Raw genomic sequence first — 21873 nt, 5'->3', positions numbered from 1 at the left:
GGTCTCAGATGCGGTTTGGATCCCGCTTTGCTGTGAATGTGGTGTAGGCCGGCAGCAGTAGCTCCTTTTGACCCCTAGCCTGGAAACTTCCATATGCCATGGGTGTGATCCTAAAAAGAAAAAAAAAAAAAAAAAAAGAAATTTATAGCCTTAAATGCTTAGGTTAGAAAAAATTATGCAAAATTAATTAGCTAATTCTACATTTTGAGGAGTTAAAAATAGCAAAATTAGCTCAAAGAAAGAATGTGATAGAAACAAAAAGCAGAAACTAATAAAATAGGACACACAGACACAATTACAAAGATGAGCAAAACCAGAGGCTGATTGTTTGAAACACTAACTCACAAATCTTTGCTGAGATCGATTAAGAACATAATAGAAAGGCCCAAATAATACTAGGAATGGAAGAAAGGAGGGAAGATGATTGGAAATGTTAAGGCATTAAAAAGATAATAAATAGATATAATGAAGCTTAATGCCAATAACATTTAAATTTAAACAGAACAGAAAATCTCAAGAAAATATAACTGCTAAAACTCAGTTTTATTTTTAATAAAACTGACTCAAAGAAACAAAGAACCACAATAGTTGCGTAACTATTAAGGGAATTAAGTCAGTGGTTAAATATTGTTCCACAGAGAAAACTCTAGGGCTACATGGGTCTTACAAAATATCAAAAAAAAAAAAAAAAAAGCAATTCGCTTCCAAACACAATTGCAGAGAATCTTTAAAAATATGAAATAATCTGGAACTAATTTTATGAATATAGCATAATTTTGGTACAAAATTCCAGTGAGGAGACCATAAGGAAAAAAAACTATAAGTCAATATAAACTAATTATTAGCACTCCAGTAATGCTCTAAGTATTGCTATTTCACAAGCAAGTAGTATTTATCCTAGGAATGCAAGGTTGTCATAATATTAGAAAATCAATTAAGCAATTCAGGTTAGCTTAAGAATCATATCATCTATTTTTAGTTTTCTGAGGAATCTCCATACTGCTTTCCACAGTGATTGCACCAATTTACAATCCCACCCACAGTGTACTAGGGTTCCTTTTTCTCCACACCCTCTCCAGCACTTACTGTTTGTAGACGTTTGGATGATGGCCATTCTGGCTGGTGTAAGGTGGTACCTCATAGTAGTTTTGATGTGCAATTCTCTAATAATGAGTGATGTTGAACATCTTTTCATGTGTTTCTTGGCCATCTGTATGTCTTCTTTGGAGAACTGTCTGTTTAGATCTTCTGCCCATTTTTTAATGGGGTTGTTTGTTTTTTTGGTATGGAGCCGCAGAAGTTGTTTCTAAATTTTGGAGATTAATCCCTTGTCAGTTGATTCATTTGCAAAGATTTTCTCCTATTCTGTGGGCTGTCTTTTCGTTTTGTTTAGGGTTTCCTTTGCTGTGCAGAAACTTTGAAGTTTGATTAGGTCCCATGTGTTTATTTTTGTTTTTATTGTCAATACTCTAAGAGGTGGATCTGAGAAGATGTTGCTGTCGTTTATGTCAGAGAGTGTTTGGCCTATGTTTTCCTCTAAGAGTTTTAGAACTACCATTTGATCCAGCAATCCCACTCCTGGGCATCTATCCAGAGAAAACCACGACTCGCAAAGACACATGTACTCCAATGTTCATTGCAGCATTATTTACAATAGCCAAAACATGGAAACAACCTAAATGTCCATCCACAGGGGAGTGGATCTAGAAGATGTGGTACATATACACAATGGAATATTACTCAGCCATGAAAAAGAACGAAGTCCCAGCATTTTTAGCAACATGGATGGACCTAGAAACTATCATGCTAAGTGAAGTCAGCCATACAATGAGACACCAACATCCAATGCTTTCACTGACATGTGGAATCTGAAAAAAGGACAGACTGAACTTCTTTGCAGAATAGATGCTGCCTCACAGACATTGAAAAACTTATGGTCTCTGGAGGAGACAGTTTGGGGGGTGGGGGGATATGCTTGGGCTGTGGGATGGAAATCCTGTGAAATCAGATTGTTATGATCATTATACCACTATAGATGTGATAAATTCATTTGAGTATTAAGAAAAAAAAAGAATCATATCATCAACTGATCAACTCTAAAGATTCTGGAAAAGCATTTGAGAAAATTCAGCACCCAGTCATAATGAAAACTATTAACAAAACAAAATATAAGACAACTATCATAAACTGATAAAGGGCATTCACAAAAAATATAAAAGCAAAGATTATAGTTAAGTTTTCATTTGTGTTCAGGAATAAGACAAAAGCACCTGCCATCACTCAAATTAAAGAATATCCCTGGTATCTTACCCAAAACAGTAAGAACAGAAGTAAAATGTATAAGAATGGCAATGGAAAAAACAAAATTATTATTTTCAGATTATATGATATATATATATATATATATATATATATATATGGAACACCCAAAGCCTCTACAGATAAATTATTAGAGTTATTTAGGAAGCTTGTAGAAGTTACTAGAGAAAAATTCAACGTTCGAAAGGCAATTGTATTTCAGCATATCAGAAGCAATTAAGTAATGTATTCAGAAACAAATATCATTTGTATAACAACAACAATAAAATACCTAGGAATTTTTTAAAGATGTGAAACCTTGAGAAAAAAAATTGCGAATACTTGGAAAATTATCAAAAATCTAAACAAACAGAATACTATCTTCATGAGTAGGAAATCTCAATATTATAAACATGTCATTTCTCAGATGGATCTTTGGATTCAGTGCAATCCCAATCAGAATCCCAACAGGTTTTTTTTTTGTGTTGTTTTGTTTGGAGAAATTTATTACTTTTGCTTATATAGATTTATATGGAAGAGCAAATATATATGCTGAAATTTATATGGAAGAGTAAATGCCTAAGAATAGTCAAGCCACTCTTGATAGAAAGAATGAAATAGAAGGATATATTCTTCTGGGTATCAAGATTTATTATAGGAGTTCCCTGGTGACTCAGTGGGTTAAGGATCTGGCATTGTCACTGCTCTGGCTCTGGTTGCTGCTGTGGCACGTGTTGGATCCTTGGCCTGGGAACTGCCCTGGGTGTGGCCAAAAAATAAAGATTTAGGATAAAGCTATAAGTAATCAAGACATTGTGGCTTTAGGGCAGGGATAAATAAATAGGCCAACAGCTAAAATAGCTAAAAAATAATTCATGCAGGAGTTCCCACTGTGGCACAACAGGATCAGCAGCATCTTAGGAGCACCGGGATGCAGATTCGATCCCTGGCCTGGCATAGTGGGTTAAGGATCCTACATTGCTGTAGCTGTGGTTTAGGTTGAAACTGTGGCTTGGCTCTAATCCCTGGCTCAGGAACTCCATATGCCACAGGGCAGCCAGAAAAGAAAAAAAAAAGTCCATGTACATAAAGCAGACATTGCACAACAATGGAGAGAGGATGATTGTACAAATGAATAGTGCTTGGGCTATATGCTAGCAAATGAAAAGTATATCCCAATCTTGCATAAAAATCAATCCTAGTAGCTTAAAGACTTAAATATAAAACTTGAAATTTTAAAACTTTTAGGAGAAAAGCTTTATAAACTTGAGGTAAGAAAGGATTTCTTAAGACATACACACACAGATGCCACTAACCAACTACAACCATTTGGTCCAGAAGTCCCACTCCTGGGCATTTATCCAGGGAAAAAACCATGACTCAAAAAGGTACATGTACGCCAGTGTTCATTGCAGCAGTATATACAATAGCTAAGACATGGAAACAATATAAATATCCGTTGACAGAGGAGTGGATAAAGAAGATGTGGTACATCTACACAATGGAATATTACTCAGCCATTAAAAGGAAAGAAGTAACAGCATTTGTAGCAACATGGATGGACCTAGAAATTATCATGCTAAGTGAAGTCAGTCAGACAGTGAGACAGCAACATCATATGCTATCACTTACATGTGGAATCTAAAAAAAGGACACAGTGAACTTCTTTGCAGAACAGATACTGACTCACAGACTTTGAAAATTTATGGTTTCCAAATAAGGTAGGTTGTGCTGTAGGGGGATGCACTGGGGGTTTGGGATGGAAATGCTATAAAATTGGGTTGTGATGATTGTTGTACAACTATAAATGTAATAAAATTCATTGAGTAATAAAAAAAAGGAACACAACGAAATTTTTAAAAATTAAAAAAAGAATGTGTATTCTTTACAAGGAAATAGAATAAAAACAGGTCACAAATTGGGAGAAGATATTTTTGACATATGTAATATTAAAGATTAGAATCTAGGATATAAAAGAATTCTACAAATCAATAAGAATGAGAATTTATCAGAAAAAAATGAGCAAACAACATAAACAGATGGCACAGAAGAAGAAACAAAAATGACTCATAGATGCATGTGAAGATACTTAACCTTAATAGTATAGAAAACTTAAATCAAAAATACAATATACTGCTTCACATTCAATAGTAAAAAGAGTAAAAGTAAAAAGTAGCAGTAAAAAGAGTACAAAACCAAGTTGGAGCAAGGAAGCCAAGCAAAGGCAGCTCTCACAGGTGGTTCAGAGAAGGAATGGATGCAATCACTTTGGGAAACCGTTGGTTGGCATTACCTTGTAAAGTTGAACAACCCCCTTGACTCAGCATATTCACTCCAGGATATGTACCTTGAGAAGCAAAAATGTGCATGGCAGCACTGTTGGTAACAATAGTAAAAAAAAATAGTGTGATGAGGGAGTTCCTGTAGTGGCTCTGTGGAAACGAATCTGACTAGCATCCATGAGCGTGCAGGCTCAATCCCTAGCTTCGCTCAGTGGGTTAAGTGTTGATGTTGTGAGCTGTGGTGTGGGTCACAGACGTGGTGTGTCTGTGGTATAGGCTGTGATGTAGGCTACAGCTGTGATTCAGCCCCTTGTCTGGGAACCTCCATGTGCTGTGTGTGTGGCCCTAAAAAAAAGACCAAAAAAAAAAAAATAGTGTGATGCAATTCAAATGCCCTTCTGTAATAGAATAGTAAATAAATTGTATTTTTTTTCCTGTAATGGAGTATTACCATTGGCCCTCTGTATCCTTGGTGGCTTCTACATTTGCAGATTCAATCAATCATGGATTGAAAATATTCCGAAAAAAATTCCAGAAAGTTTCAAAATGCAAAACTTGAATTTGCTGCCAGTTGGCAATTATTTACACAGTATTTACATTATATTTGCAACTATTTACACTGCATTTACATTGTATTTACAACTATTTACATGGTATTTACATTGTAGTAGTTATTTTAAGTAATCTAGATGTTCCGGAGAGGATGTGAATAGGTAGGTTATCTGCAAATACTACACCATTATACTACACTATTTTACGTAAGGGACTTGAGCATGTGTGGATTTGGATATCTGAGGGGGGTCCTGAAACCAATTCCCCAAGGATACCAAGGATGATTGTATACAGAAGTAAAAAATAATGAACTAGAGCTACACACAGTATAGATAAATCTCAGAATGATGGTGTTGAGTGAAAAACGCAAGCTGATAAATACATACAGTATGATCTATTTTGTAATCAATTTAAACAAGGAAAAGGGAAGTAATATATTGTTCGGGGTTACATATATAGGTGGTAAAACTGAAAGGAGAAAAAGATGTATGATTTAAAAGATAATGGTTACTTGAGGAGGGTTATGTGCATAGATTTGACTGAGGAGAGCCATACAAGGAGGTTTCAGCCTGTGTACTGGTAATATTCTATTTTGTGACCTGTGGTTAGTATATGAGTGTACAGTTATTATGATTGTTTATTTATCTTTATACACTCTCTTGTGTATATAATCTATTTCACAACAAAAATTTTCGTTAAACATTCACAGCTCTGCAAGTATTTGGACACTTTCTTTGATTATTTACAAACATGTGTCTCAAAGCTCTTAAATAAATTAGAAATCATATTCATAAGCAAAAAATAACATTAATGCTAGAAAACTCATTAATTTGCTGGCATTTGCCTGAAGATTATAGAATTCCGGGAAAATATCTAAATGTTTCAAAAATAGCAAAGTTTATTCTATCACTTTGTACTTACTAAGATATTACTACACAATAATTATTTAAAACCTCATCTTAGGAATTCCCGTTGTGGCTCAGTGGGTTAAGAACCTGACACTGTGTCGGTGAGTATGTGGGTTCAGTCCCTGGCCTCACTCAGTAGGTTGAGGATCCTGTGTTGCCACCAGCCTCCAGATAGGTTGCGGCTGCAGCTCAGATCCCAAGTGGCTGTGGCTGTGGTGTAGGCCTGTAGCTGTGGATTCAACCTCTAGCCTGGGAATTTCCATATGACACAGGAGGAGCAGTAAAAAAAAAAAAAGAAAAGAAAACCTCATCTTCAGAAATATATGCTTTGTAATATACATAATATATTAATAAACCAGCACTGCTATCTACCTTGTACATTGAGGAGGCCTGCTCAGAATGAGCGGGCAACCAAAACATTTGGAGGACTCTGCTGAAGAACCCATTTGGCAGCACTTCTGTAACCAAGGGTGACTGAGGCTCACCCAAGCACATGTTTAAAAGACAGCACATGCTGTCTTCTGGACATACACCCAGGCTTCTGTCGAGTTAGTGTGGAAAGGGCCCCAGAACATGCATTTTTAATACACACTCCAGGCTATTCTGGTAAAAGTAGTTCACCTGCCACCATTTGGCTCTAAGTGTAGACAACAATCAAGCCACCTCTTCAGCGAGCTGTGTCCCCAGACTGTGCAGAAGGGCTTTGACTGAATTGGACTTGGGCATGATGCCATTAAGGGGCCCTGCCAGAAAGAAACGGCACTTTGAAATTCGTGCCAGCAAGTGGGATGATGCTGTCATTAATAATACAATCTATGGAAAGGGCAGATCATAAAGCCCGGGACAAAGGGCACACTCAATAAATGGTGACTTCTTAGGCTGTAATTCTGTACTGTGTGTTACTTCTCCTTGTGAGAGCACTTAGGAGAGGGTTCTTTCTGCTCCAAATATAAGGAATAATTATGCTATTTTTTATAATACCGTGGTTTGACGGTCGGCTTCTAATTCAATTTATTTTGATACTGGGTTTAAATGGCTGTCACAACTGACAAAAGATACCTCCCACGAATATGTAGATCCCAACAGAAGAAGTGAGTCATCAGTTGGACTCCCTAAGTGATTAGATTATACCTCTTTTTCTCTCTCAACACTTATCCTAGGCATTCTGTTTCTTTAATAGACACTCAGTTGAGTGACTTTGCATTGTTTGCTAGGCAACTTAGAACCAAATTAGTGGCCCTTCCTTAGCACCTATGTAGAATTTCATGACATGCAAAAAAGCATATAATTTTTCACACTATTTTATATTCTTCCCCGTTTTTTCCTCACCTACTTCTAAATAATGCTATTTGGGGGTTATTTCTTTATTTCTGTTATTTCCTTAAAGAGTTGTTGGAATACGATGAGAGGAAAGAAAAGAAGAGGGTGTGAGCAAATAGATACATGGATGAGAGAAGAAAAGACTGTGAGTAGCTAGAAGGGACCAAAAGGTCAAAGGGACCAAAAGGACCAAAGGTCAGCTTAAGCTCATTCATGCCCCAATAATCAGAATTAGGTTTCAAGTATCCAATTCATATTACATGGCTATTTCTCTTTCTCTTTCATGGATACTTATCCACTCATTCCATATTCACTAGGTAAATACTAACAAATTAAAAAGCTTTTTTATGGAGACTTACCTGTTATTTTTGCTTATATAGTGGTTTCTATGGCATCATACAAGGATTGAGATGCATCTTTTTAATTATTTGGGGAAATTTTCCAAGTATTCAGTCTGAAGAATGATAGAGGAGCAATCTTTCTTCAATTTCTCTTGAATTCTTAGAAAATTTATTTTAATCTTTAAATTTTCATTGGTTGAATTTTCATAGGTAAATGATTGTTGATTTGATTGTCATCAGTCCAGCAAGTCTTTTTTTTTTTTTTTAGGGCCACACGTGCAGCAAGTCCAACTAGTCTTGATAGAATTTTGTGAGGATCACGATTTTGAAAAGAAGTTTCTATTTTTCTATTTTTAAGTGCCGTTAAGAGCAATTTCTCGTCTTATATTTCTACCTGCTGATAACATTTAGCAAAATTATCCAAGTGCAGTAATAATGGGTCTGAAATGAGTGTGTTTACATAATTTTTAATAAATGAAAGCTGCTCATTTTCTTTTCATTAATGCTTCGCTGTTTTTAATAGCTTTTAATGTCTCATGCCTTTTTGGAAAGCTTGCATGCTCAATTCTTTTCCCTTTAGACAGTACTTCAGCATTCAGAAACAGCAGCAAGCTTTTTGGAGAATATTCCCATAAGAGGTATCTATATCAAAGCTTTTACAGTAAGTGGGCTAGTATTCTTAAGATGTTAATCACTTGGTTGATTTTGTCCCTCCACAGGTTGCAGTTAAAATTAATTGGGGGGGGAAAGAAGCCACTCATATACTTTATAGGACAACCAAAGGGCATTAGGGAAGTAAAACAGGTTTCAAAGTAATTAATGGTACATGCTGTCACTGACTCTGAAAAGCAGTGTTTCACTACAAGAAGAAATTTATTCTTGCGTCTTTTTAATGATAGGTAATGTCAGTAAGGAAAGAGAAATACTAAAATCCAGTTTGATTATCATTCTTATAAACACAATCCTCTGCTAACTTCTCGTCTGCACAGCACAGTGATAATAGAAGACACTGAGATAATGAAGATTGAAGAAAAAACTCTACTGTGTACTTATTATGTACAGAGCCCCATGTTAAGTACCTTAGATTTGTCGTTTCGCTAAGTACTTTGAACAAGCATAGGGCATGAGTGGTATTATTATTATTTTATAGATTTTGCAGATTCTCAGAAAGAGTGAATAACTTGCCTAATATCTTTTTTGCCCTCAACATGGTTGGCCACTCCATCCTGTTTGAAATATTCTCTTTCCTTGGTATCAGCTACACTTCCTCTTGAGTTTTCCTTGACTTTTTTCTGGCTATTTTTTCTGTTTCCTCTGGTCATTTCTCCCTCTCTTCCTAACCTCTAAAATTTGGGGTTGGGGGAAGGGAGTTCCCATTGCGGCTCAGTAAGTTAAGAACCTGACTAGTATCCATGAGGATGCAGGTTCGATCCCTGGCCTTACTCATTGGGTTAAGGATCCAGTGTTGCTGCAAGCTGTGGCACAGATCTCAGATGTGGCTCGGATCTGGTATTGCTGTGGTTGTGGTATAGACTGGCAGCCATGGCTCCAATTCGACCTTTAGCCTGGGAACTTGCATATGCCATGGGTATGGCCCTAAAAAGACAAAAAAATAAATTAATTAATTAAGAAGTCATAAAATAGAATTGGAGGGGGGGGCACTGAACCCACGGCATGCAGAAATTCCCAGGCCAGGGATGGAGTCCATGCCACCCACAGCAGTGACCTGAGCCACAGCAGTGAGAAGCCATGATCCTTAACCGCTAGGCCACCATGTAACTCCTTTAATCTCTAAATTTTGATCCTGAAGATTTTCAGGCCCATTGAGAGTGAGGTCCCTTCTATTCTCTCTCTCTTGGTCTCTCAAATTCTGTCCTCTGCTTAAATGCCATCTAAATATATAGGATTCCTATATTTGGTTTATCACCATCCCAGACTAGTCTGACAAGCTCCTGTCATATCTTCCTGCCTACGTGACACCTCTACTTGGATCTCTTACAGATATCCCATGCTCAACATGCACCAAACTGAACAGTCGATTTTTTGCCTGAAACTATTTCTCGCTTTTTTTCCATTTCAGTAAATGATATCATCATCCACCCCGTTGTACAAATCAGAAACAGTTTTGATTTCTATCTTTTCTCTGTCTCCAAGTCCAATGTATGACTTAGTCCCCTAGCCTCTTCTACCAAAATAGAGCTCAGAGTTATCTGTTTCTTCCCAGAGCTTCTGTTCCTGGGCTTTGGCCAACCATCCAGCCCTGTAGAACCGTCACTTGATCTTGCTGCTGCCTCTCTTTCTCTCTGCAGATACACTCTCCCTAGAGTATTTGGAGTGATTATTTGTCATGTAAATTGGTGGGGTAAATAGGCAGAGCACAGAGAGTTTTAGGGCAATGAGACTGTCCTGTATGATACTGTAACGGTGGGTGTCTGTCATCATATATTTGTGATGGAATGTACGCCCCCAAGAGTGAACCCTAATGTGAACACCAGCCCCTCCTCATCCCTGAAATGCTCCTCTCAAGCTCAGGACTGTGCCTTTGCTCTCTGGCCTCTGTCTGAAATGGCTCTCCTGACACCTCCTCCTTCGTGCTTACCTGGTTCCTTCTTTTCCCACAAATCTCAGCTGACATGACACCCCTCAGAAGGCCTGCTTGACCACTGTACCTAAATGAATCTTCTACCCCCATTCCCCCACCCCATAATGCCCTACTTGCCTTTTCTCATAGGACTTTTCTCCTTTGGAAATTACTTCTTTATCAGTTTTCATCTAGAGTGATAGACCAATGCTTGATACAAGGCAAGCAATCAATAAATGTTTGATCTATGAAAGAATGAATGAAGTACAGTCTTACTAGTTAGTGGTGAAGCTAGGACCCAAACCTAAATCTGTCTGACTGCAGAATCTGTGTTCTGAGCAATGGGGCTAGGAGTAAAATCAGTTGATGTTTAGTGGAGTTTTAGTGTAAAATTAATTTTAGTTCGAAAGTCTAAAATTCTTTTAAAACGTTATAATCCATAGTGATAACCCTCCAAGGACAACAGAGTACTTGATTGACCCCCTATCCTAGTGATAGTCAGTAAAAAGGATACCTGCCATGTTTGGTATTTTGTTTCCTAAGATGCCTAGACAAGATCCCTTAGAATAATTCTCTCAATTTTATCAACTGTTCTGTGAAATCAAATATAATGACTTTGAGCAAGTTACTTAACCTCTTTAGACCACCCTCTATAAAACAGGAAAAGAATGATTTCTTAGGGTTATTTAGGAGGAATAAAGGAAATAGATGAGTAGCTCTCACCACAGGGTTGGTAGATAGTGAGTAAATGATAACCATGGTTCTTAAAAAAAAAAAGCAACAACTTAATTCTTCAGTTAACCAAAACCTCTAATCTTCAGGGTTAACTAACCAGGGTTCTTTTTTTTAATTATTATTAAACTATGTCTAAATTCTGATATGGTTTGGATGAGCTGGATTGACACGCCATGTCATCAAAGACTAAAGGTAGAAGCTGGAACTAGGCAAGAGAGTTGCCTCTGCAGGGGCATCCTGGGAATCCACAGGCAGCCCCTAAGTCTTGATGAACTGGTTTCCTAATTTTCATCGAGTTTATGTGTTTTTGCCAAGGACAGCTGCAGTCCCAGTGTAAAGTCAGTTCCCTTCTTGGAATTTGTGTTTATCTCCTGAGTTTACATATCCCAAGAAGCTTTGAGGAATATGCAAGAGAAATAGGTCAATATACATTTTTTTTCCCAAATTACTTTTAAAGAGAAGTAGTTGAACTCATTCATTCTGTCTACGATAACAATAACCAAGTAAAACAAACATATACTGATATTTAGGGGTAGAAAATTTTTCTTTCCTTTCCTTTTTTTTTTTTTTGCCTCTGAGGACTTTGCTTCCCAGGATTTGTCAAGGGCTCTATTTCACATGGTTTAGTGAAAGTCTTGGGTCCCGTTTTTCTTTGAGATCAGTTTGAGAGGACCATATTTCTCTCATAAGAAAAACCTCAGAATCTCTTTTCTGTCTCTCAGGTTTTGGATGCTATCGTGACAAACTAGACAAACTGGCAGAGGGAACCACAGAATTTTTGTTGTTGTTGTTGAAAATCTGAAAGCGTAACAAATGGAGCTGAATAGATTTTGAACAACAGATTCCTCATCTAACTCAGGAGAAATTAAATAGACCTTTTGCTAAATATTTACATGTTTTGGAGACGAAAGGCTCAGAGATAATATTAGAGATTTTAAAAGTCATCATAATGAGATTCTTTTGTTACAACTCTGAAGTTGTATACACACACACACACACACACACACACACACACACACACATACAACTGTAGAATAAATAGGATCTTAGCTACCCTTGACTGGGACTTAGGCAGAAGAGAATGGCCAAGAAAACTGTTTTACAATATCCTATGGGAAGATTATTGGTATTTCTTATGTATCTTATGGATTGGGTTTAATATTTATTTACTTGTTCAAGGTAACAGTTTAGTGAGTTTTTTAAAAATGAAATCATGCATTTCTTCTGAAGGTAATTGCATCAAGACACTTTGTTCTTTCCTATACATTGCTCAGTGTCTACAAGGAATAGTTTATTAAAGCCAAACTTTCCTCCTCGGGGTAATCCTCTCTTTATATTTCATTTCTTGGTTCAAGGTTCCATTAGATTTTTACCCACTGAATTAAATCTGAGGGAGTCATGGTTCTCCTTAGAGTATTTCCAAGGATCTCAGAATGAGAATTAAGATCATTTTCTCCTACCTTTTGATGAAATCTGCTTAGGAATTTTTGTAAAATTTAACTTCCTTTTCTTGACATTTTTGGAAGGGGAAGTTACCTTTGATGGCATCTGGTCGACCTGGGTCAGTCAGTCTGTCTGTCTGTCTGTCTCTCTCTTTCTGGCCTCACCCATGGAATATGGAAGTTCCCAGGCTAAGGGTTGAATCAAAGCCATAGCCACCAGCCTACGCCACAACCACACAACATCTGATCTGACAAGCCACATCCGCCACCTACACCACAGCTTGCAGCAATGCCGTATCCTTAAGGCCAGGGGTCAAACCCAAATCCTCAGACATACCAGTTGGGTTCTTAATCCACTGAGCCACAACTGGAACTCCAACCTGGGTCTCTTGAGGTCCATGAGAAGCAAGGGTCAAGTCTGACCCATGTGCCTTCTTCTCTTTACTGTCCTCAGCTGCACTTTCTTACATGTTGGAGTGAAGGCTTCTTGTCCTTCACAAAACTGAAAGGTCATGCCACTCTCATTTTTCTAACCTGTATGCATTGTATTCTTCTGTTGAGAGGGAAAAAATCCAGAATAGGATTGGAATAAATAATGTAGGAATTGGTGTGCACTTTCTGTTGTTTATAAGAATAAAACTGCCATAGGGTTGTGCTTTGCCAGTGATCCATATATGTTTTGAATGTGACATTTAAAGAACTCACTTCTAAGATTAGACTGAAAGATAGGACATTTTGTTGTTGTTTCTGTAATGTTTGAACACCTCAGAATGACACTTTTTGATAGAAGGCTTAGAAAGATGCCCATACATTTTACAACATTTTATTTTGAAAAATTTCAAATCACCATCCAGTTTTAAATTCTATAGTTTCATCCTGCCAGCCCAGTGTGGAAAATTCTAAGGCAGAGGAAATATAAAATGTTCAGACTGATGTAGCTGTAGAACTCACAGTTGCCTCTTTGGAGGCCTCCCCAGAAAGTAGACATTTGGTGAATTTGTGTTTCCAGAGTAAAACACCAAGAAATACAACAAAGTCCTCATTTGTTGTGCTTGTCCTAAACTGGTTTTTCTAAAATAAAAAATATTTAGAGTTTTATGTGGAGATGTGTTTCCCTGGGATTTAGGCAGCCTGTGCTTTCTGGCCAATTTGGCTAAATTGTGTGCATTTAAACAGATTGTAGTCATTGGCTAAACTGTTCACTGTGGTCCGGGGTTGGGGGTGGGGTTTGAGATATAAAGGTGGTGAGATGTATTTATCTCCCTCTGTTGACTTACTTCATGATTTCCACGTAAAGAACTAGATGGAACTAACTAAATAATGAATGTAATTATTTATGAGAAAGACCAAAATGTCAGAAGTACAATTAGAAAATGTTAACACATGGAGACGTGAAAAAAATCCATAGGGACCCTATTGCCTTTGGAATGGATAAGCAATGAGATCCTGCTGTGTAGCATTGGGAACTATATCTAGTCACTTGTGATGGAACATGATGGAAGATAATGTGAGAAAAAGAATGTATATGGAGTTCCTGTTGTGACACAGCAGAAACTAATCCGACTAAAAACCATGAGGTTGCGGGTTTGATCCCTGGGTTCGCTCAGTGGGTTAAGGATCCAGCGTTGCCGTGAGCTGTGGTGTAGGTTGCAGGTGTGGCTCGGATCCCGTGTTGCTGTGGCTCTGGTGTAGGCCATCAACTACAGCTCCGATTAGACCCCTAGCCTGGGAACCTCCATATGCCACGGGTGCGGCCCTAAAAAGGCAAAAAAAAAAAAAGAAAAAAAAAAAAAGAATGTATACATGTATGTGTGACTGGGTCACTTTGCTGTACAGTAGAAAATTGACAGATACTGTAAACCAACTATAAAGGAAAAAATAAAAATCATTAAAAATTTTACAGGGTCCAAACATCTCTAGATTCTGCAGATCTTGAATTAATATTTAGAATGTTTCCACTCCCATCTTAGAGTTTCAAAGTAAGCATTTAGAATCTGTGGCTTTTTTAGGGCCAAAAAAAAAAAAAATGTGTTCGGCGCTATTCTCCGATCTTCTTTTCATTTTATGCCTTCAATAGTCTGGTACAACACCTAGACACTTTCACATTATATGTTCCAATCATTTTCCCTTGTCGAATTAGTTTGCCAAATTGCTTTCTGATCAGGACTCTTGAGAAAAGCTGGTGCCCTCCTTTGTAGAGATGTCGATGCCCCTTAATAGCATTTTGCAGTCATCGACTCAGAGACTCCTGGAGAGCATCATTGAACAGGCACTTGTAACTCCTTGATTTCAGTGATTCACGGAGATGTGTAAACTACGTTTAAGGCCCAGGATGGCTAATTGCACTGAGAAAGTGGCAGATAAGAGGAAAATGCTAGGAACCATGCATTTTTTTTGTCTTTGATTAACATCTAATTAGCTTAAGAGCATATTTCTGTGTGAATCGAGTGTTTAAATCAGAAATGATATGAGTTCTAGATAGATCCAGTGCAAAGGCTTTCAAGACCGAAATTGATTAAATATGTTATACCTTTCAGTAAAATTATATATATTTTGCCCAACTAAAATAGGGTCATTGCAGTAGATTTTTATCTACTATTCCCCAAAGACACTCAGGAGTTGGGTGGGGGGCAGAGTCAAAACTTATATGTCACAGTTTCTTTGTTCTTAAAAGGCACAAAAGGCTGAAAAGACTACTGTCATTCTCATATGTCTCATTAGCAGTTGGAAATTACTAAGTAAACCCATAAGCACAAGCACACATATATGTGTGGGTTTGCGTTTTTCTTTAGTTAGTACTTTGTGCTATTATAACTTCAACCTAACGCTTTCCCTCTGATTGCTCTGTCAAAACTTGGCATGATTTATGATTGAACAATAGTAAATACAGGTAGGAAAACATTCATTATGAAAGATGCCCATGAGCATAAGGTATTGTTATTTCATCTGATGAGAGAATGGCTGGATTTCAAAACTATTTCATCATCAATATTTTACGCTAATGAATAAAATAGTAACTAGCCCAGAGGCCACATGCAAACAGAAACACAGCAAAACATGCAGTGAACATCATTCTCCCTTCATTTGTTTCCTTAGCAAATAGAATTTGATTGCCGAGTTCTTCATGGAACGATGAGTCTTTTGTGTTTTATTTCTATCTATAGACCCAGAGATCTGTCCCTCTGCCATGGAGATGTTGTCTTATATGAGAGTCATATTTCAGCAAACATAATTAAACCATCACAAACAGAGCCTTCCATTAGTCAGACCAGAGTTATGGTTGTCGTGCTTTAGATGCATAAGAAAGTATTTCACATTCTGCTGGGGGAAAAGAAAGACCGCTAAATATTTCATGGCTTTTTTTTATCAGATTGTTTATTTCTCAACATTTAAAGAGATACTTAATTTTTCTCAACAGCTATTTTCGTTAACACGATAGAGAAATGGATATTAAGGGCAAAATTTGCATGGGATGCCAAGAACTGGTATTTCCCTGGAATGATGCTTACTGTGTGCATAAGAATAAATCTCACACTGTTCTCCAGAAATGTCCTTGGCATTTGATGTGTTTTCCAAAGCTATATTCTGGTAATGTTCCGCATCTAAGGTTTCAAGGAGGAGGAGAAATCGTATTTTGATTGGTGTGGTTCAATATACATTTGGGTTTCATGCAAAAATAAAAATGAACACTAGAGGGTGCTGTTTGATTTTCCTTTTCACTGAGTTGTGCTGCAGAAGCCAGTGAATCAGGGCATGGAAAAGGGTTCCCCTAACCAGGACCAAACCGCAATGCAATATGGGGTGTAAAAATCCTCTGAGTTTAAGGAGAAAGGCTTGAAGGTTCAGAATGGGGTTGATGCTAAATTAATTCAGAATTAGTAAAGACAAGACATAATTCTTTATTACTCTTAAGTTTGTATGATTGTCTGTTTTAAAAATTCTGTTGGAGTAGAGTTGACTTACAATGTTGTGTTAGTTTCAGGTGTATATCAAAGTGAATCAGTTGTACCTATCTGTATAGCCATTCTTTTTTCCTGATAGTCATTTTTTGACAATTACTTAATTTCTTTGGTTGAAATAAGTTTTATTAGATTTCAAGCTCTCACTAAATGTCACATGGTTCCAAAAATAGCTAGAATATTAGACAATGTGAAACAATTCATGCTCTCAAGTTTTGGCACTAGGATTTTGAATAGAGCACATACTACTGGTTAAGAAGCTAATTATAGAATTCCCATTTGTCAGAAATGCCAGACCCCAAGATGTTGTTTCTTTTGATATCAGAGAAATACCAAGTTAATAAGATTCCCAATTAACTTCCTTTTTAACCTTTGCTAAACACAGGCTTCCTCCCGCCCCTCTTTCTTGGGGCAAATCTTTTTGAGTGGCAGGAGAAGGCAAGGTTCTAGAGTTATCCAAATATATGCTATCATGTGGTTTATGTTTGTATAGTGTCATTTTCTAACCCAAGAATAGTTTAAAAGAAGCTTAAAGTTCTCATTTTACAGAAAAGAAAGTTAAGGTATTATGATATCAAACGATTTATTTCAAGCAGAGAATTCAGTTAGTAAAAGGGTCAGAATTACCTTCCAGTTCTTTTGCCTTGCAGACAGTCAGCTGAGGGGCGTTTGCTTTTCGTTCCATAGCTTTTCTGGGTCTTTGTTATTTCTCTTTAACAAAGATAGGCGTGATTGACTCAAGGACCGCTTGGCAGCCATCAGCACAGGTTTCCAGTTCTTCTCTCTCCCAGGCTCCCTGGAAGTTTGCAGTTCCCTGCTCTCTGAAAGTTAGTTGCAGGCACGTACCTTTCTTTGGCCAGTGACATGGTAACATAAGTGTCCTGTGTCCCTTCTGGGATGTGATTCTCTCCCCCTTGCTGAGGTGAACCCTGAAGCCTCATGCTGAGCTGGCAGCATCAAAAGCTAGTCAAGTATCAAGAAATAACAAGTGTTGGAGAGGATGTGAGGAAAGGGGAACCCTTGATTGGTGGGAATTTAAGTTGGTGCAGCCACTATGGAAAACAATATGGAAGTTCCTCAAAAATCTAAAGCTAGAAATACCATATGTCCAGCAATTCCACTTCTGGGCATTTATCCAAAGGAGATGAAAACACTAACTCGAAAAGATATCTGCACTCCCATGCTCACTGCAGCATTATTTACAATAGTCAACATATGGAAACAACCTACGTGTCCATCGATGGATGAATGGATAAAGAAGATGTGCTATGAACATATATACAATGGAATATTATTTGGCCATAAAAAGGAAACCCTGTCGTTTGCAACAACATGGATGGACCTTGAAGATATTATACTAAGTGAAGTAAGTCAAGACAGAGAAAGACAAATACTATATGATCTCATTTATATGTGGAATCTAAAAATAACAAAACAGAAAAATGAACTCATGGATACATAGAACAGACTGGTGGTTGCTAGAGGCAGGGTGAAATGGATGAAGAGAGTCAAAAGATACAAACTTCCAGTTATAAAATGAATACATTCTGGGGGTGTAATTACAGCATGGTGACTCAGTTAACAATATGGTACTGCATATGTGAAAGTTGCCACAGATCTTAAAAGTTCTCATCACAGGGGAAAAAAATGTATGTATGGCTATGGGTGTAAACTAGACTTACTGTGATGATTGTTTCCTAGTATACACATCTATCGCATCATTATGTTGTACACCTGCAACATCATGTTATATTCAGTTATATCTGGATAAAATGTGATTCTGACACAGTAACAGAAACAATGGAAGGGAATCTGGAGCTCACAAACAGAACCACAGAGACTGAATTGGATGTAGGATAAAAGTGGTACTGCAGGACAAAGGATACATTGTTCAGTAAATTCTGCTGAGAGGAAAAAAGATGATGATGACGTCTCCCCCAACCCCCCGCCCAGGGTGGGAGTCAGGATCAGCACCCCTGGAGTGAGCAAGTGAGAAACCTTTGCTGTTTATGCCACTGAGGTTCTGAGGTTTTCTACTTTGGCTCCACACCATGTTATCCTGATGACAGACAAGGATGTCAACCAAGTGAGAGAACCTGGGTCCAAGAATACAAGTTTGACAAGAAGGGATTTAATTAAAAATCTAAAAAACGATTATAGTCTTCAATTTAGAAACTTTGAGTGACTTTGAAATGAAAAATCAATAAAGAGAAGTTACTAAATATGAAAACTTCTCCTCCTTGTATGTCTTCAGTTGAAATTCATCTAGGGAAATCAAGTAAAAAAATAAATTCCGAATCTGACTGTGAACACCTTAGACAGTGGAAAGGAAAATGAAGCCTTAGCTCTGAATCTGCTGATTGTGAAGTGGGGGAGCCTGGAGTTGAGGTTTTCAGATGGGAAAAGAACACGTGCCTAACATGAATTTCCATCACGGGGAGGTACTGTGTCTCATCTGGAATAGATGGCTTAAGTGCTTAATCCATCTCAATGTTCAGCATTTCCCCCAGAGCGCCTAAGATGTCCAAGTTGAAGCAGATGCATGTTTTCTTCTATCAATACCGCCTGTCCTCCTGGCTGCACAGCAGCTCCGACTGCCCAGCTAGAGCCTGTGGGCCCTCCCTGCAGCGGGAGATCAAAGCTGTTCGCTGCAAACTCAGTCTACACCCTGCTTCCCCAGCCCAGGGACGGTGTGATGAGATGCCTTTTATACATAAGAGGGTAGGAATTGTACCCACACCCACCCATCAAGGATGCTGGGATTGCTGCTCAGCGTTTCCCAGAGTTCCCAAAGACAAAAATGCCATCAGCTGAAATCCGAAACAACTTCAACATAAACTTGAAGTGGAGTTGACTTTGTTTTTAACTTTCAAAAGAGCGGCACCCAGGATATATTTACCAGGCCCTCCATTTTGTAGTTATGTGGGGTTTTGCACCAGGTACTGCTTCTCAAACTCCAAAAAGCCCCTTAACCAACACCCCACCAATGCGCTGTCCGTATAAACAGACTCATAACAAAATGCATTAAAGCTCTGGCCAGCAGCACTTACCTGCCCCATTGCTGCTGCTGCTGCTGCTTTTTTTTTTTTTCTCCAAATCAGAGCATGCTGTTTCATGTGCAGAGCTTAACATCGATAAGAATGATTCTAGCCACCAAGTAATGAAATAATTGAACACAGTTTATTTAAGCATAAAACACATGAAAAATTATTTGGTTGATTTGTAAAAGAGAAGAGTTGGGGTCTGAGGGGACGGGTGAGGGGGGGTTCCCCAGGTCCCAAAACAGTATACGCAGTGGCCACGCGGCCATGGCGAGGCTGGAGGACACGAGGGCAGGGAAGGGGTTCTGTATGAATGGGGGGTGGGGGGTAGCACAGACGTCTCAGAGGTCAGACGCTTCCAAACATCGGAGAACTTCCTCAGAGGGAGGCAAAACCTCCAATCACTGCTTCTCAATGTTCAATATCGTCCCAACAGGCCCTATCTCTGTATAAACTGATCCAGAAACAGCATTTGTTGGACAGATGTCTCTGGTCAGATTTCAGGAGAGACTTGTCTAACCAGAATCTCTTCCTTCCATTTCCTCCGTTTTTCTTGTGAACCAGTTTATAGTGACAACTGTTTGGAAAGAGGAGGCAGGAAATCTGCCTTTAGAAGCCCCGTGGCTTACTTTGAAAGAGGAGCATAGCGTCTCCCTCTTTTCTGGAGCGCTGACCATTGGGGGCAGGTGGCATCACTTTGAGATAGTGGACAATTTCAAACAGGTTTTGACTTAAGGGCACACACCTTTTATCCTACGGGGAGGTGAAGTGAGTAAATGACAGCACTTCATATTTAGCAACCTGGAGTTAATTATGAGGTCATGCCTGATTTATAGACAAAACGCCATAATGAAATCTGGGTCATGAGGAGAAGCAGCGTCCAAATTTGAAGTTCAATGGAAGAATTAGAGGCTGTGAACAGAGAGAGACGTGGTTAAGTCCTATGGAAAAAAATATATACCTGTTTGATGTGGGTCAGACATCTCTGCAGTATTCAAATACAGGAACTGACTTTCTTCATTGCCAAGAACCCACTTTATCCATATGGCGTTGACTGAGGCAGCAAGGAGGCAGAATGAACCCCACCCTTGGAAGAGTCCTGCTAACTCAGGGAAACCATAGGCCAAGGCTACTGCAGGAAATCTTGTTTGCTTGATCTCACACCCAGGCCCAGGCACAACCTGGGGAGACTTGGTGGCCAGATTAAAGGCCAATATTTGGTTCCTAAATGGCTGGATACGTTTTTGGGGTTTTTTTTTTGTTTTTTTTAAATCACCTTCATCTTGGAGTTCCCATTGTGGCTCAGTGGTAAGGAACCTGACTAGTATCCATGAGGACGTGGGTTTGACGTCTGGCCTCACTCAGTGAGTTAAGGATCAGGCGTGGCCCAGCTCTGGTGTAGTCACAGTCATGGCTCACATCCCACATTGCTGTCGCGGTGGCACAGGCCAGCAGCTGCAGCTCTGATTCGAACCCTAGCCCAGGAACCTCCATATGCCATGGGTGTGGCCTTAAAAAACGAAACAAAATCACCTTCATCTTTTAGATAAAAGAGCAAAGACCCAAAGTTTTTTTTTTTTTTTTTTTTTAAAAAAAGATGCTAGAATTCCTCAGGCATTTTCGTCATCCTTCCTTCTTAATTTCTTGAAGTCCTAGAGTCAGCTGCTGACCAAGGGGGCCTCATACAAGAATTCCTCCTTCTCAGGGTCAAGAACTTCCTGTGTTCCCAGCCGTCCACCCTGGAGGGGAGTTGGGGTTCAGGGTTGGGGGGGTGCATGCTCACCTCTGCAGCTCTTGCCATCCGCCTGCAGGGTTCCTGTCACACAGCTACACAGAGGCCCATCCACCCGGCTTGTGCAAATCTGCTCACACCCTCCATTGTCCTCACACCAGTCCAGCCCTGAAGAAAGAGCCGATGGACAAGTTACCTGCAGACAATCCAACTCTCCAACTGGTATCTAAGGGCCAAGCTTTAAAGAAAGGAGAGGAAGGAAAAAAAGCCTGGTACTGTCCTCAGCCTTTAATAGTCCATGAAAAGATGCTATTAGGGAAGCGGGTAGGCTTCTCACACTGGGGTCCTCAAACTGGAATCCTCAACTTCCCCGTTCACCACATTCATACCGTAAGCCAACACATCCCAGAGTTAGCCCAAGCCTTCAAATCCCACTGCTTTAATCATTTATAGGCTGTTTGAGGGAACATACATACTTTTTCTCCTAATAGGTCCCACTGAAATGATCTGCTCTTTAGGTTCCTTGGTATAATCTGTGGCAATCCTGGAATTTTGAGGGCAATTCTGAAAGACAGAACACCAGAGGGAAAATTTCACACAATTAAGCTGATAACTTATTCTTCACCACGTTTCCACCTCCAAAAGAGGCAGTGGCTCAGCCTCAAGCACTACGGTGGCTCAG

General features: G+C 38.8%; 1 protein-coding gene and 1 long non-coding RNA gene across 26 annotated transcripts in view; one reads left to right on the top strand and one right to left on the bottom strand.

The window, feature by feature from the left end:
• LOC102163364 overlaps positions 1-21873 on the top strand; it is an 84805-nt gene that overhangs the window by 51229 nt on the left and 11703 nt on the right. The window contains exon 3 of one of the 10 annotated variants that reach the window (XR_002335692.1): positions 21271-21413. The exons of 8 other annotated variants lie outside the window; for them this stretch is intronic. This is a non-coding gene — a long non-coding RNA (uncharacterized LOC102163364). Of the gene's footprint in view, positions 1-21270; positions 21464-21873 lie in introns of all 10 variants that reach the window. One more of the 10 variants, XR_002335689.1, reaches the window with a different exon arrangement.
• The window catches only part of LOC100523684 (tubulin-specific chaperone cofactor E-like protein), a 165490-nt gene continuing 163196 nt past the window's right edge, over positions 19580-21873 (bottom strand). For all 16 annotated transcript variants that reach the window (XR_002335685.1, XM_021062995.1, XM_021062996.1 and 13 more), the window contains 3 exons: positions 21668-21755; positions 21243-21359; positions 19580-20371 (listed from right to left, as the gene is read on the bottom strand). Coding sequence is in view for 15 of the 16 variants with exons in the window: in XM_021062995.1 (XP_020918654.1) it covers positions 20271-20371; positions 21243-21359; positions 21668-21755 (306 nt within the window). In the remaining variant the exon portion in view is untranslated. The remainder of the gene's footprint in view (positions 20372-21242; positions 21360-21667; positions 21756-21873) is intronic.

This window comes from Sus scrofa, chromosome 9 (genome assembly GCF_000003025.6).
Source record: "Sus scrofa isolate TJ Tabasco breed Duroc chromosome 9, Sscrofa11.1, whole genome shotgun sequence".
Taxonomy (NCBI): Eukaryota; Metazoa; Chordata; class Mammalia; order Artiodactyla; family Suidae; genus Sus; species Sus scrofa.
This window is presented reverse-complemented; position numbering and strand designations above follow the sequence as displayed.